This window comes from Aythya fuligula, chromosome 10, assembly GCF_009819795.1.
Source record: "Aythya fuligula isolate bAytFul2 chromosome 10, bAytFul2.pri, whole genome shotgun sequence".
Classification (NCBI taxonomy): Eukaryota; Metazoa; Chordata; class Aves; order Anseriformes; family Anatidae; genus Aythya; species Aythya fuligula.
This window is the reverse complement of record NC_045568.1, coordinates 9,891,404-9,903,090: the sequence shown is the minus strand read 5'-3', so window position 1 is coordinate 9,903,090 and position 11,687 is coordinate 9,891,404. Positions and strand designations below refer to the sequence as shown.

Here is an 11,687-nt window from a genome sequence, read left to right as displayed (position 1 = left end):
TGCAGCTCCTCCTGCAGAGACATCCAGCTACAGCCAGGAGCTGCTCTGAGCACGCTTTTGACATGTCTTAAAGTCAATTGCTGCACTTAAAACCTAAATCTCCTGACCTTTGACGTTTTATTGCGCTTCTTGAGTGTTTGTCTCCAGATATTACCAAGCATCCTCGTGGCAAAACGTGGAACTTGCAGAAATGTGGAGAGAAAAAAAGGAAACAAGCAAGGCCCCGGTGCTGCCATCCCACGCAAGCCCAAAGGAAAAAGAAATCACCGCATGGAGCACTCTTTAAATTACTAGATTTTAATAGCCATATAAATCCCCTGAATACAGCAATCTGTGGCATTTGAGAAACCATAGAGATCCAACATTTTTTTTCTGCCTTTTACCACATAAAACTATCAATGATTTATTTTTTTTTTTAAATCAACTCCTGTAGTAGAAACAATAACCAAGCAATTAACATCAAATTTCTAATTTTCTAAAAGAACAAACGTTTCTTCTCTCAAAAAGAGCAGAGAAACCACCGGGGAGTTTCAAATATATGTACAGGTCGTAGTACCTCAGAGCGACGGCGAGAAGATGGCTCAGAAATACAAGCGCCGGGAGCCTCACGGGCACGCTGGAGCCACCCATTAGTGCGACCACGCTTCCCCCTCTTCCACACGTTTCCAGCACCGTCACCACTCACAGAATTCACGGAATTCATTAAGGAGTTTCTAATTTACATCGGAGCGTTCAGCAGCACGACGGGATAGAAAAGAGCCGAGACACGCGCTCGCCCCCGCGCTGGCCGCACGCGGAGGCTGCCCGGGGGCTGTTAAGGCATCACACATGCACAGGAGCTGCTCGGGGACTGGAGAAAAATCCGCTCGCCAGAAGTGTAAACAGGTTTTCACACGCAGCCGTCTGCCTTCCACGCGTTTTTCTCGTGTGTTCTGCGTGACCAACGAGGTGAGGAGCTACACGACGAGGAGGGCGCTGCGCTGGAGCACGGCTTCTCGCAGCACGGCGGCATGCAACGCGGGGTCTGGGGGCAGGGGGCACAGCGAGTCTCGGCCCGGGGCGCTTCCCCCTTCCTGCGCTCGTATACCTCAGGTGAAGGTCATTAACAGCTATCTGCAGGTAACCGGGATAACATGGGCTGCATAGGGAGCTTCAGCGCGCTGCATGGCTAGCGTTTTGTCGTTTCAGCTCGCTTTTACCTAGGAGTAGAAAAGGTTCGGGTCCTGTTCCTGCGTCTACGAAGGTTGCTCAGAGGTCCTAGATCAGTGCGTCAGTAGTGCTATAGGTTCGTGTTAGCGGTGGCTCTGCCTGCCTCAGGGACTTTGGCACGTTCACCACGGTTTGTACAAGATCCCTGAGAACTCATCAACGCTTCGGTAGGTTACGACTCCCAGGCATGGCGTCATCCCCGTCACGCCTGCTTCTTGCTGTTGCCCGCGTTGTGCAGCAGCGCCAGGAACTCCAGCATGAGGTTCGCCGTCTTCCACGGCCGCTCCACCACCACCGAGTGGCCGCAGTTCTCCAGGATGGACACGTGGCAGTCCGGGATGGCGCTCGCTAAGAGCTGGGCACCAGAAACATCCAGGACCTGGGCATTGGGTTAAAAACCGTCACCACCGCGGAGCTGGGCTTTACTGGTCACAGTAGAAACCCTGCTGAAGATGCCTTGCAAGTTCAGGCGAGATGCTGGGCAGGAACGTGGTCCTTGCAATGCTTTTGGGGGCTGTGGCCATGCTCTATCCCCCTCTCCATGGCTCAGCACTGGGTGCCAGCCCATGCCTTCACATGCCAGTGTCTTGCCCCCTTCCCCACCCTCCAAATCTCTTCACTCCTCCCCCTGTAACTGCACAGACACCTGAGGAGACGGAGCCCCACACTTCTCCCTTGCCGCCTACCCACGGAACAGCACAGAGCAGCACATCTCTCCCCAGTTGCCAAGACAACTCTGCTGGCTCGTTATTCCGCACCAGCCTCAGCAGCGTTGACGTGGGCAGGGATGCAGATGCGGTCCCCAAGAGCCCAGAGCCAAGAGGTGTCTACGTACCTGGTCCTGCTTGCCCCAGATGACCTGCGTCGGCGCTTTGATCTTGCCCATGTTCTCCTGGAGGGAGTGCCTGGACTTCTCATCCACGATTTCTAAAAACACTAGGGTGGGCAGGGGGAGAGTCAGTCCTGCGTGGGAGGCACACGTTGCAAGCAGCCCCCGTAACACCAGTGGGAACCAGCCCATGGGCAGGGGCGATGGGGCGAGCCCCGAAGGGCTGTCCTTGCAAAGGTGTGACAGAGCCATCCTCCTCCCACCCCACCTCCCCACGGACACCGGTAGGAGTTGGACCAGCTGGGAGGACGAGGGCAGAGCAGCAGCCCCAAATCCAGTCTCCCCTTGTTCCCGAGGGCCCTCAGCACAGGAACACGGGGCCAGGGCTCCAGCCCCGGGGACCCAGCTGTCACCACGCACTTACATTTCCGATAGAAATCGTTGTGCGGGATGCGGACGTCAACCAGGCCCTGGAGGATCTGCAGGGAGAGCACAGAGACCTGCCGGTGGGGCCGGGCACAGGGCAGGCGGCCAGGAGCATCGCTCAGCCCCAGCACCCCCGGCTGTCGCAGGGCACTAAGGGAACACGCCTTTCAGCAGCAACTATTTAGGTCTTTTATGATGCAAAATGGCATTTTTCCTCCGATGGCTGGCAGGCTGTCTGTCTCAGCCATGACTCTGCTTTTCTTCCTTCTTTTATTTTTTTGCCAAAAAAAAAATGGTTTTGGCATTATCTTACTGTTTTTTTTCTTATTCTCCAATCTACTCATCCCAGATTTCCTAAGGAAAACCAGCTAAATAGCGAGCCCCTTGCCAAGTTCCTCTCACCTCACAATGTGATGATTAACATCCCCGTTGCTTCTGCTAAAAAAGCAACAAACAATCTCTGCTCCAGGCCAGACAATAGCCTTCTTCTTTATTTATTTAGCGCTTCCTGCCAGCCATATTTATTGAAAAACACTTGTACATCCCAGCCCACTGCCCAAGCTCCTGCGTGCCTCACGTGGGGATATTTCAGCTGGTGCTGCTTGAGAATGGGGGGAGAAGCGAGCTGCTGGAGGGCAGAGCTGGGCAGAAGCAACCCCACTCCCACCCCAAAATCCCCTTCTTGCTTCTCACCTGCTGCGGCACCTTGAAGCGAACGTAGGAGCAGAGCTTCAGCATGTCGGCCATCTCCTCGGGCGTCGAGGGAATTAAAGGGATCCTGTCGATGCACTCAGACTCCTGCAGCTCCCGGAGCTGCTTGATGAACTTGCTATCGTTGGTACTCGGCAGACCTGGGCCAAAGGAGAAGGGGTGCACAGGATGAAACCCACACGAGACGGGTTGGTGCTACACGAGATGTGTTCCCTGCAGGCAGGCAGCAGTACCTGGGGAAAACTGCGGCACGTAGCCTCACGCATACAGTGGGTGCAAATACCAGCACCCGGCCTGCCAGCTACAAGGACAGGACATGAAATTGCAGGAGTGCCCCACCCGTGGGTGCCTCTGCCAGGGCTGTTCCCAAGGGGCTGGAAATCTGGCAGCAGTGCAGACCCCGCAGAGGGGTCACGCATCCAGTAACGCAGGAGGCATCGGCCAAAGCCCCTCCAGAGAAGGGAGGAGTGGGGCTCGTGGGGGCCTGGTGATGTTTTGCTTTGCTCCATGACTGATTTCTCATCTTGGAGCTGATCCGGTGCAAGAAGGAGCTGCTGGAGCAGCACAGCTGCAGCACAGCCCCTGGTAGAAGCCCTCTGCCCTGCAGCCATTTGCCCCCGGCTCAGCTCTAGCCGTGTGGCACAGCAGGGCAAACTCCAAAGCCTTGAACAGCGATCTGAGCAGGGCTGGGATTTCTTCCTGTGTGCTCTGTGCCCTGGCAGTGTGCCCTGCCAGAGAATTTCAGACTATACGTATTAATTATACCCCAAATTTTTGCACTAACAGGCAAGGTCTGCTTTGCCCTCAGTACTACTCTGGGCTTTTGCACCAGCTCCTGCTCTCTCTCTCTTCCATTTTCCCCCTCCTCGTGTTATGTACCTGCAGGGCAGATAAGAGTCAAGCTGCAGATGTCCTCTGGGTACTGCGCGGCGTAAACTCCAGCGACGTTCCCACCCATGGAGGTGCCGACCAGGTGGAAGGGCCTCTTGTTCAGCTTGATGCACTCCACGAACTGCACGGGGGCAGAAGGAGCGTAGTTAGGGCAGGGGAAACAAGGTTGTGGGGTCATTAGAGAAATTCACCTCAAAACCTTGAGGCCAGTGGTCCTGGCAGCCCAGGAAGGGCCATGGGAGGGAGCAGGGCCACGCAGGGACCAGCATCCCTCACATCCCTCACATCCCCAAGTGGCTTCAGGCCAGGCACAGCAGGAACACAGCACCGAGAGCACCAGTGCCAGAACATCACAGGACAGGCACAAGGAGTGAGACCAGGCACTGACAGGGCTTTACCTGGTGGATCCTCTTAGCTTGTCCCATAATGGAGTAATCGTCCAAGGCCGAGCGGGTTGTGCCCTCGTGGCCAGGCATGTCAACACACACCAAGTGCAGGTTCTTGGGGAGGAACTGCCAGAAAAAAACGGGGGTGGTTATACCGCTGGGGAACTGCTGGGAAAACCACGGAGGGAAGGATGGGGGCTGGTAACTGCAGTGGGAATGTTTTTTTTTTTTTCCTTCCAGCAGCCCTCGGTTACTCTTGCTGTAGAATAAATCTGCTCACATACCAGGGGTGAAACACTGAGAAAACACAGGCAAGACTCACTACCACTCTTGCCCTGCACGTCTCAGGGATCCAGCAAACACTGAGCACGGAGCTGGGGGTACTCCGGGCACCTTACAGACACCATCCCACAGCATGCGTGCAGCCGTGCATTCCCTGCACTGCCCCCAAGCCCAGGACCACTGATTCCCTAAGCAGTGACAGGAGGAGCAGAACCCCACCTTGACTATGGACAGCCACATGTCCTTGTGGGCTGAGAAGCCGTGGAGCATCAGGATAGACGGCCGGTAGCCAGGTCTCCCTCTGTAGGAGTAACAAAACTGGTAGTCTTCGTAGTTGACGTATCGGACCTGCATACCCAGCGCTCGACGCCAGTACCTGGAAACAAGGAGAAAATAACTCCAGGAGCCAGGGCATGAGAGGATCTCTTCCCCATATGCTATCTCAATGATCTTTAAAAACGTGCTTAACAGCCACGCAAAGATCAGAGGCGGCCGTCCCCACTCAGACAGTACTGGCCTGACCCCAAGGAAAATCAGGCTATTTCTCTGAGAGCAGATGCAGACAGCTCCCAGCAGAGCAGGCTTTCAGCCTGGTGAAGGATGATGCAGTGAAATTACCAGCCAGAGGGGACCTGGGCAGAGATTATCGGTGACACTTTGGACACATGATGTGTACGTGCGGTCTGGGACTGAGGAACAGGCATGGTTTCTCTGCATTTCCCTTTATGGCCAAAAGTGCCCCTTGTCAGGGCAGCTGCTGGGTGACTCCTGGCTGCCAAAATGCTTCCAGATGCTTTTGTACACAATATCAAAATTTACATGAGACACAAGAGCAAGGTCACCAACACTGCGCCGGGCTGTCCTAGCTCTCTGCCCACTCAAAGCTTATGCATAGCGCAATCCTCTTTTATCATAATCCCTTTTTTGTGGGAGTTAGGGGGACTTAGGCAGCATCGTGGCCGTGTGCCGGTCCTACAAGGAGAAGTGAATTTCTCCCTGAATAAGTGTCTTAAGGGTGCTCGCCTCAAAGGCACCGGTGTAAACTACCGATGGGCAAGATGATAACATTTTTAGCAACTGATCCCGATGGATCAATTCAGCAGAAGACAAAATAATCTGTGCAAAGCTGAACTGATCCCCTGCAAGGTGTTAACAGGCTTAGTGGCAGCAGCTAAACCGATTAACCCCGCGGGTAGCAGAGGCCGGTGGCCCCGAGTGCCTCCCAGCCCCCATTAGCGGCGGGGGGGCCACGATCAGCCACCAAGGTCCTTGTATGGACCCATGCCACGGCAGCTGAGGATGTGTGCAGCAGGGGTAATGATAGGGAGGAAGGTGAGTGATGGGAGAAGGGAGAGGTGGCCCGGGATGTGCCACTGCTTTCTCCCCTCATTCAGCCCTTGAAGGACAGCACTGCGGGCTCTTCTCTCACCCCTTCTCAACACAAAGCTCCCCTTCACCATGTGAAGTCGGCCGAGGCAGCCCCTCAGCCCTGGGTCCCTTTGCACTGCCCTGGTTCGATGCATTGCCTCACACACGGTGCGAGGAGCTGCGTCCCCATGTGCCGCTTCGACTGAGGGGGTGGGAGCTACCTCACCCCCTGCCAGCTCCCAGCTTCTGGTGAAGGGAGCTCAGGAAGATGGCCTGAATGGCCGAGCAGTGGGGCAGGACAGCGGCCTGGAGGTGCCTTTGTTCGGGAACACCCACGAGCAGGACAGCAGGAGCCACCATCTGCCACCAGCACATGCCGGCAGCCCGTGAGGGAGGCCAGGCGAGACACCGGGACACTGCTCGACTTCCCACAGGAGCGCCAGTTCGGCTTTCCTCCGCAACAAACCCAGAAAATGAAAGCCAACAGCGTGCTTATCGCTAATTTCCAGGGACGGGCCACGACTGAAGGACGTGGCGCCTGCCTGATGTTATCAGAAAGGACGGGGTGGGTGCAAGCGGGTCAGGGAAACCATCGCTGTGACCCCTCTGGTGCCTAGCCCAGAAGAGAAGGGGAGAACAGGGAGAGACCCTCCATAACTGCTGGTGCAAGGAGAGGCTTTGCCCTCGGAGCAGATCCCAGAGCAGGAGGGAACGGGTGGCCTCGGGGAGGCTGTGGGGCCCCCAGCCTGATGGGGCCGAGGGCAGGAACAGCAGTGCTTGACCCGGCCACAGCCCTGTCCTTCCTAAAATGCCCAAGCCCCCGCGCTGAAATGCGAGCAGCCAGAGTAACTCACTCACCAGTAGTAGATCCGGATGAGCGCCGAGGGCCAGAGGAGGAAGGAGGCCACGAAGGCCAGGATGGGGATGGCCAGGGTGCCGCCGGCGATGACGAACATGTTCAGCACGTCCAGGTCCATGCTGCTCCTCACGGCCCGGCCCTACCTGTGTGCACCGAGTGAGGGTCAGTCAGCGCTAAATGACATCTCCGCAGCCAGGAGAAGAGGAAAGTGGCAGTGCAAGAGGCAAAGGAGAGCAAAAAGCAGAGCAGCAAGGTGTCTTTCAGTTTTAAAGCTCAATATTTCTTCCGGCTCCTGAATGATGTCTACTGCAGTGTTATCCTCTCAGAGAGCCCATCCCAAGGGGGCAATAAGCCTCCAGATGGGCACGGACCAAGGCAGGGTTGATGGGGTTCAGTTTTTGCAGCACCTGGCAAACCCACCAAACACATCCCCACACCCATGAGATGCTGGGGCCCCCACAGGGCTGGCCCCATGCCGGCTCCACGTCGCTTTAGGGCGCCCAGCTCCCACCCCTCTCCCCTGCCCGCTCCCAAATCCCCGGCACACAACCACTGACCTAGAATTGGCGGCTTGAGCTCGGCTCCAGACTCATTACCGCTCCGCACAGCCACCAACTAATCAAGGGAGCAGAGCCTATTAGTGCTCTCGGGAAGTGATGGAAGAAACCTGGCAGGGTGCTCTTTGGCCACCCGCCCTCATCTGAGACAAATTCATCCCCGTCCCTGATACGGCACCGAAATATCCCCGTCCTTCCCCCTGCCCTAGAAGCATTTTGCTCTTGCTGCCATTCCCAGGTCCCATCCCAGCTCCCGAGCGTCCTCAGGATAAAGTCTGCAGCAGGTATCGCTCACAAGGACAAGCGTTCAGGCAGCTCCTTGCTCTGCTCTCCTGACCACAGGCAGCATGGACATATTTTTCTCATTAAGGGATTAAACCCTGTTACACGCACACAGAGCGTTTAATTCCTGCTGCTGACCAACATATGCCTCGTCCATTTCCTTGGTGATAGCTCTTTGGTCACAGTTACAAAACAAAACATTTCTAGCGCCTCATCTCCCCTCCCACACCTCTCCTCCTGCCCCCCACGTTTCCCCACGTCAGTGCAGGCAGGGTATTTCTGCTTCCTTTAACCATCGTGTTACGCTGTGAAACAGGAACCAAGACACCACAGTGATATCCTCTCCCACACCGACACCGTAACCCTGGGTCACATTAAAAACACAAATTGCATATGGCCGAGACATAAAGTTTAGAGAAGCTCTGTAGCAAAATCCGGGTTCTCCCTCTTCACCAGAGAGAAAAGGGAGTAACTGAAATTTGATGAATACGGTAAATATTTGCATTAGACACCTCCTTAACAAAACCAAACATCGGTTACTTCTTCAAGCCTCGACAACACACGTTATTTGTTTAATTAACATTTTCTAGAAAGACCTTTGTTCCCTGCGCAGCCTGCCCGTAAGCCCACATTTTCTGCAGCGGGTCCACCTTGTGCCCGGGAGCAGGGCTGCAGCACCCAGACCCACCCGCGAGCACTTGTTGCCTTTGGCTACACCACTAAAATAGGGAAGAAATGAGGCACAGAAAACAGACGACAACAACCCACAAGGACAAGAAGCCCGCAGCAGGGTTGGTGCAGGAACCGAGCACAGGCCAGGGGCCGCTGCCCCCAGGTCACCACCTCGGCTCCTCCACCTCTGAAGCTCTTGGAAAGCAAAACACCAAGGGGAGAGGTGTTGGAAAGCCCAGCTTACTCTGCAGAGATCCCCTCCTGCTCCTCCTCTCGGCACAGGTCCCGCTTGCTGTGGGTGTCGGCGGAGCCCGCAAGCACTGTCAGAAGAGGAAAACAAGGTTAGGAGCTCTCCTGCTTGCCTTCTTTCTGACCCTGCAGGCACGGAAGGCGGCCACTTCAGGGTATTTAAGGAAGCGGCTCCCCTTCCAGATACATCATCGCTGCCTTCTGACCAACCTTTCCCCTGTATGTGTAAATACGGTGTTTTGTGCAATACGGCGCTATCAGGGCGCCCGTTCCGAGCAGGACCAAAGTGCGAGCTGCCGGCGGAGCCAAAAGGAAGGCTGAGCAGTGCAAGTGTGGGGCACAAGAGGATGGCAGTGATAAGGCTGAGTTCATGGCAGGGCACAGGATGCTGAAACAGGGCCATCTGTTTGGCCCCTGCATCCTACAGCTGCTGGGAACAGGCTGAGGGATGCTCCAGAGCCAGGGGTCCAGGCAGGCTGGAGGGGTGCCCCCAACCCCGCCAAGCCCCCGCAGCTAATGGGGTGACCACTGATGGATGCTGATGACAGTCCCAGGGCCACTGGCCAAAGGGACAAGTTACTGTAGGCAAGGTTGAAATCCCCATCAATATTTTTTTCTCTTTCAAGCCTGTTGGATCACCAAATGAGGCTGGAGAAGATCTAACGGTGCAGCTCAGATGGACATATTGATTTTTTCCAAGCCCCGTGTAAGACGCAGCAGCAGCACACGCCAGTGTGTGGGATTAGAAACCTGCATTTAGCTCAAAAGAAAAAAAAAAAAAAACAACACCCAAACCCACAAATGTGAAAGCAGCTCGGCTCGTTACCCAGGGAGACCAGGAGGCTTTGCAAAAGGATCGGTGCTGCTCACGGAGCAGGTCTGGGCTGCAACAGGCACAGGGAGAACCTCTCTAATGGGACGAGGACTGGGGGGGCTGCACGGGGGTGCCGGGGGGCTGTGGTCTCACAGTGCAGCCTGGTTCAGCGGGCTCTGGCTGGGAAGGGATGCACCGCACTGTGTGCAAGGCCGGGGAGAATTTTCACCCGGAGAAATCCCCTGTGCACACTCACTAATCAGATGTGTCAACATCCAAGTGTAAAGGTTACGGGTCCGTGCCGCGCGCGCAGGGCTCCCCTGCACGCTGCTCCCCGTGCCCACAGCTGCTGGTTTCTGACCTGCAGACCAACCAATTTTAAATCTCCAAACATCCAAAAGACGAGCAGCACATTTAAGCATACTCTAATTTTTGCTTGAAGAGAAAATACCAAGCAATTTCAAGTTCCAACTGCAGAAACAGGGGGCTTTGGTGGGCCTCAGCAGCTGACACAATGCCCCAGGAGCCCTGACACACCACTACCCAGGTAGGAAAACCCAGCAGCATGCAAATGAACATTTCCCTTGGAAACAACCTCCCCCTTGCCAGCCTCAACACCCAGCAAAACACCACTGATCATAATCTGTGACACCCCTAACATTACAGCTCCTCAGAGGGACATTTCACAGCGTGACCTTTCGGACACCAGTCAGGGTGCAGTTATAATTTCAGATCTGTTGGTATTTGTATGATCTCTGTCCATCAGCCAGCTCTCTGTCTTAATCCAGTCTCCGGAGGGCTGGGAGTAGGAAATGTGCCCTTTCACCTTCACTTATTTATAGACGGCAGGAATGAGATCATTATTTCTGCAGCGCTGCTTCATAAAGCGCCCATCTCTGACCCACTTGCATCTGCACGGCACGGCTCGCCGATGTGCGTGGGAGAGCCCCCGGCCCCGGTGCTGCACCCGGGGACGAGCCATCGGCGTCACCACCAGTGGCCTGGGGACAGCCGGAGCCGTGCCACCAGCCAGCTGCTGGCTCAGGAACCCATAACGGGTCTGTCCCCACGCCAGACCCCGCCACCGTCCCCATCCCGCTGCACACACGGATGCTCGGCACAGATGTCACGAGTGTGCCCGAACTCAGCCCCTCCCGGGGTTGGGGTGTTGGGGGCCACCTCCTGGACCCCTCTGCTGGCACACAGCCCCCCCCACATCTCCACACACCCGAAACCTGCCCCAGCACAATGATGGCATCCTCTAGGCAGCGGTGCCCAAGCAGCATCACCGCTCTCCTCCCCTTCGTGCCCTGCTTCCCGGTTATTATTAATTATTATTATTTTAATTTGAAAGCAAATTCCTTACGATTTTCAAATAAATCGTTAAAAATCGCCTCTCGCCTTCCAACCAAGGCCTTTCGCCTTTTCCCCCAGTCTCCTCCTCCCTCCCCGCCTCCCTCAACACCAGGGCCGGGAGGCACCGGGGAGGGAGGTTGGAGAGGGTGGGGGGGGGCAGACGGCGGAACGGTGCCCCCCGGCCCCAGCATTGCCTCCATCAGCTCCTCGCCCCCCCTCCGCTTACCGTGCCGAGCCGAGCCGTGCTGCAATGGCAGCGCCGGGCGAAACGAGGCGGCTCCGCTGCGCTGCGCCCTCCCTTCCGCGCCGGTACCGGCGAGGCTCCGCGGGGGCGCAGCGGAGCGCACCGGCGGCGCTGGAGAGGCGAGGGGGGGGGATGGATGCAACGGGGAGGTGCAAAGGGAGCTGCAGTGGGAGAGGAAGGGGGTTCAGGTGGGGTGGGAATGGGGTGAAATGGGGTGCAAGGAGGGGATGTATTAGGGGTGCAAGGGGGGCTGCAGTGGCGCTTCAATTGCGTTGTTTGGATGGGGTGCGATTGGGTTGCGGGGGGGGTCTCCGGGGGATACAATGGGGTGAAAGGGGAGGGTATAACGGAGTTGCAATGGGATTGTAAGCGTGGTGCAAGGGGCCATGCAATAGGGATGCAGTAGGGGTGCAACATCATGGGGCTTCCATGGGGGTACAAGGGGTACTGCAATGGGAGCGTGTGAGGTGATGCAATGGGAGGGCAGCGGGGTTACAACAGGTTGCAAAGGGGCTCCCAGGGGGCTGCAATGGGGTGGGAGGGGGCTGCAAT

General features: G+C 56.3%; 1 protein-coding gene across 2 annotated transcripts; it reads right to left on the bottom strand.

The window, feature by feature from the left end:
• Positions 1–284: 284 nt before the first annotated feature.
• ABHD6 (abhydrolase domain containing 6, acylglycerol lipase) lies at positions 285–11,170 on the bottom strand. Of its 2 annotated transcripts, none has more exons than XM_032194479.1 (10): positions 11,118–11,170; positions 8,717–8,792; positions 6,961–7,104; positions 4,954–5,110; positions 4,465–4,578; positions 4,055–4,187; positions 3,158–3,315; positions 2,463–2,517; positions 2,045–2,145; positions 285–1,588 (listed from the first exon to the last, which is right to left on the bottom strand). In XM_032194479.1, the coding sequence occupies exons 3-10, from the start codon at positions 7,077–7,079 to the stop codon at positions 1,412–1,414; spliced, it is 1,014 nt and encodes a 337-aa protein (XP_032050370.1). In that variant the 5' UTR covers positions 7,080–7,104; positions 8,717–8,792; positions 11,118–11,170; the 3' UTR covers positions 285–1,411. The 2 variants fall into 2 exon arrangements, with proteins under 2 accessions (XP_032050370.1, XP_032050369.1); XM_032194478.1 differs by lacking the exon at positions 11,118–11,170 and adding an exon at positions 10,902–10,963.
• Positions 11,171–11,687: the final 517 nt, after the last annotated feature.

Coding starts and splice junctions, on each gene's coding strand:
- ABHD6 (XM_032194479.1), bottom strand. CDS start 7,079: ATGGACCTGGACGTGCTGAACATGTTCGTCATCGCCGGCGGCACCCTG. Junction 4,188..4,464: donor AAGCTAAGAGGATCCACCAG/GTAAAGCCCTGT, acceptor GCCCCCGTGCAG/TTCGTGGAGTGCATCAAGCT. Junction 3,316..4,054: donor GACTCTTATCTGCCCTGCAG/GTACATAACACG, acceptor CCTTTGGCCCAG/GTCTGCCGAGTACCAACGAT.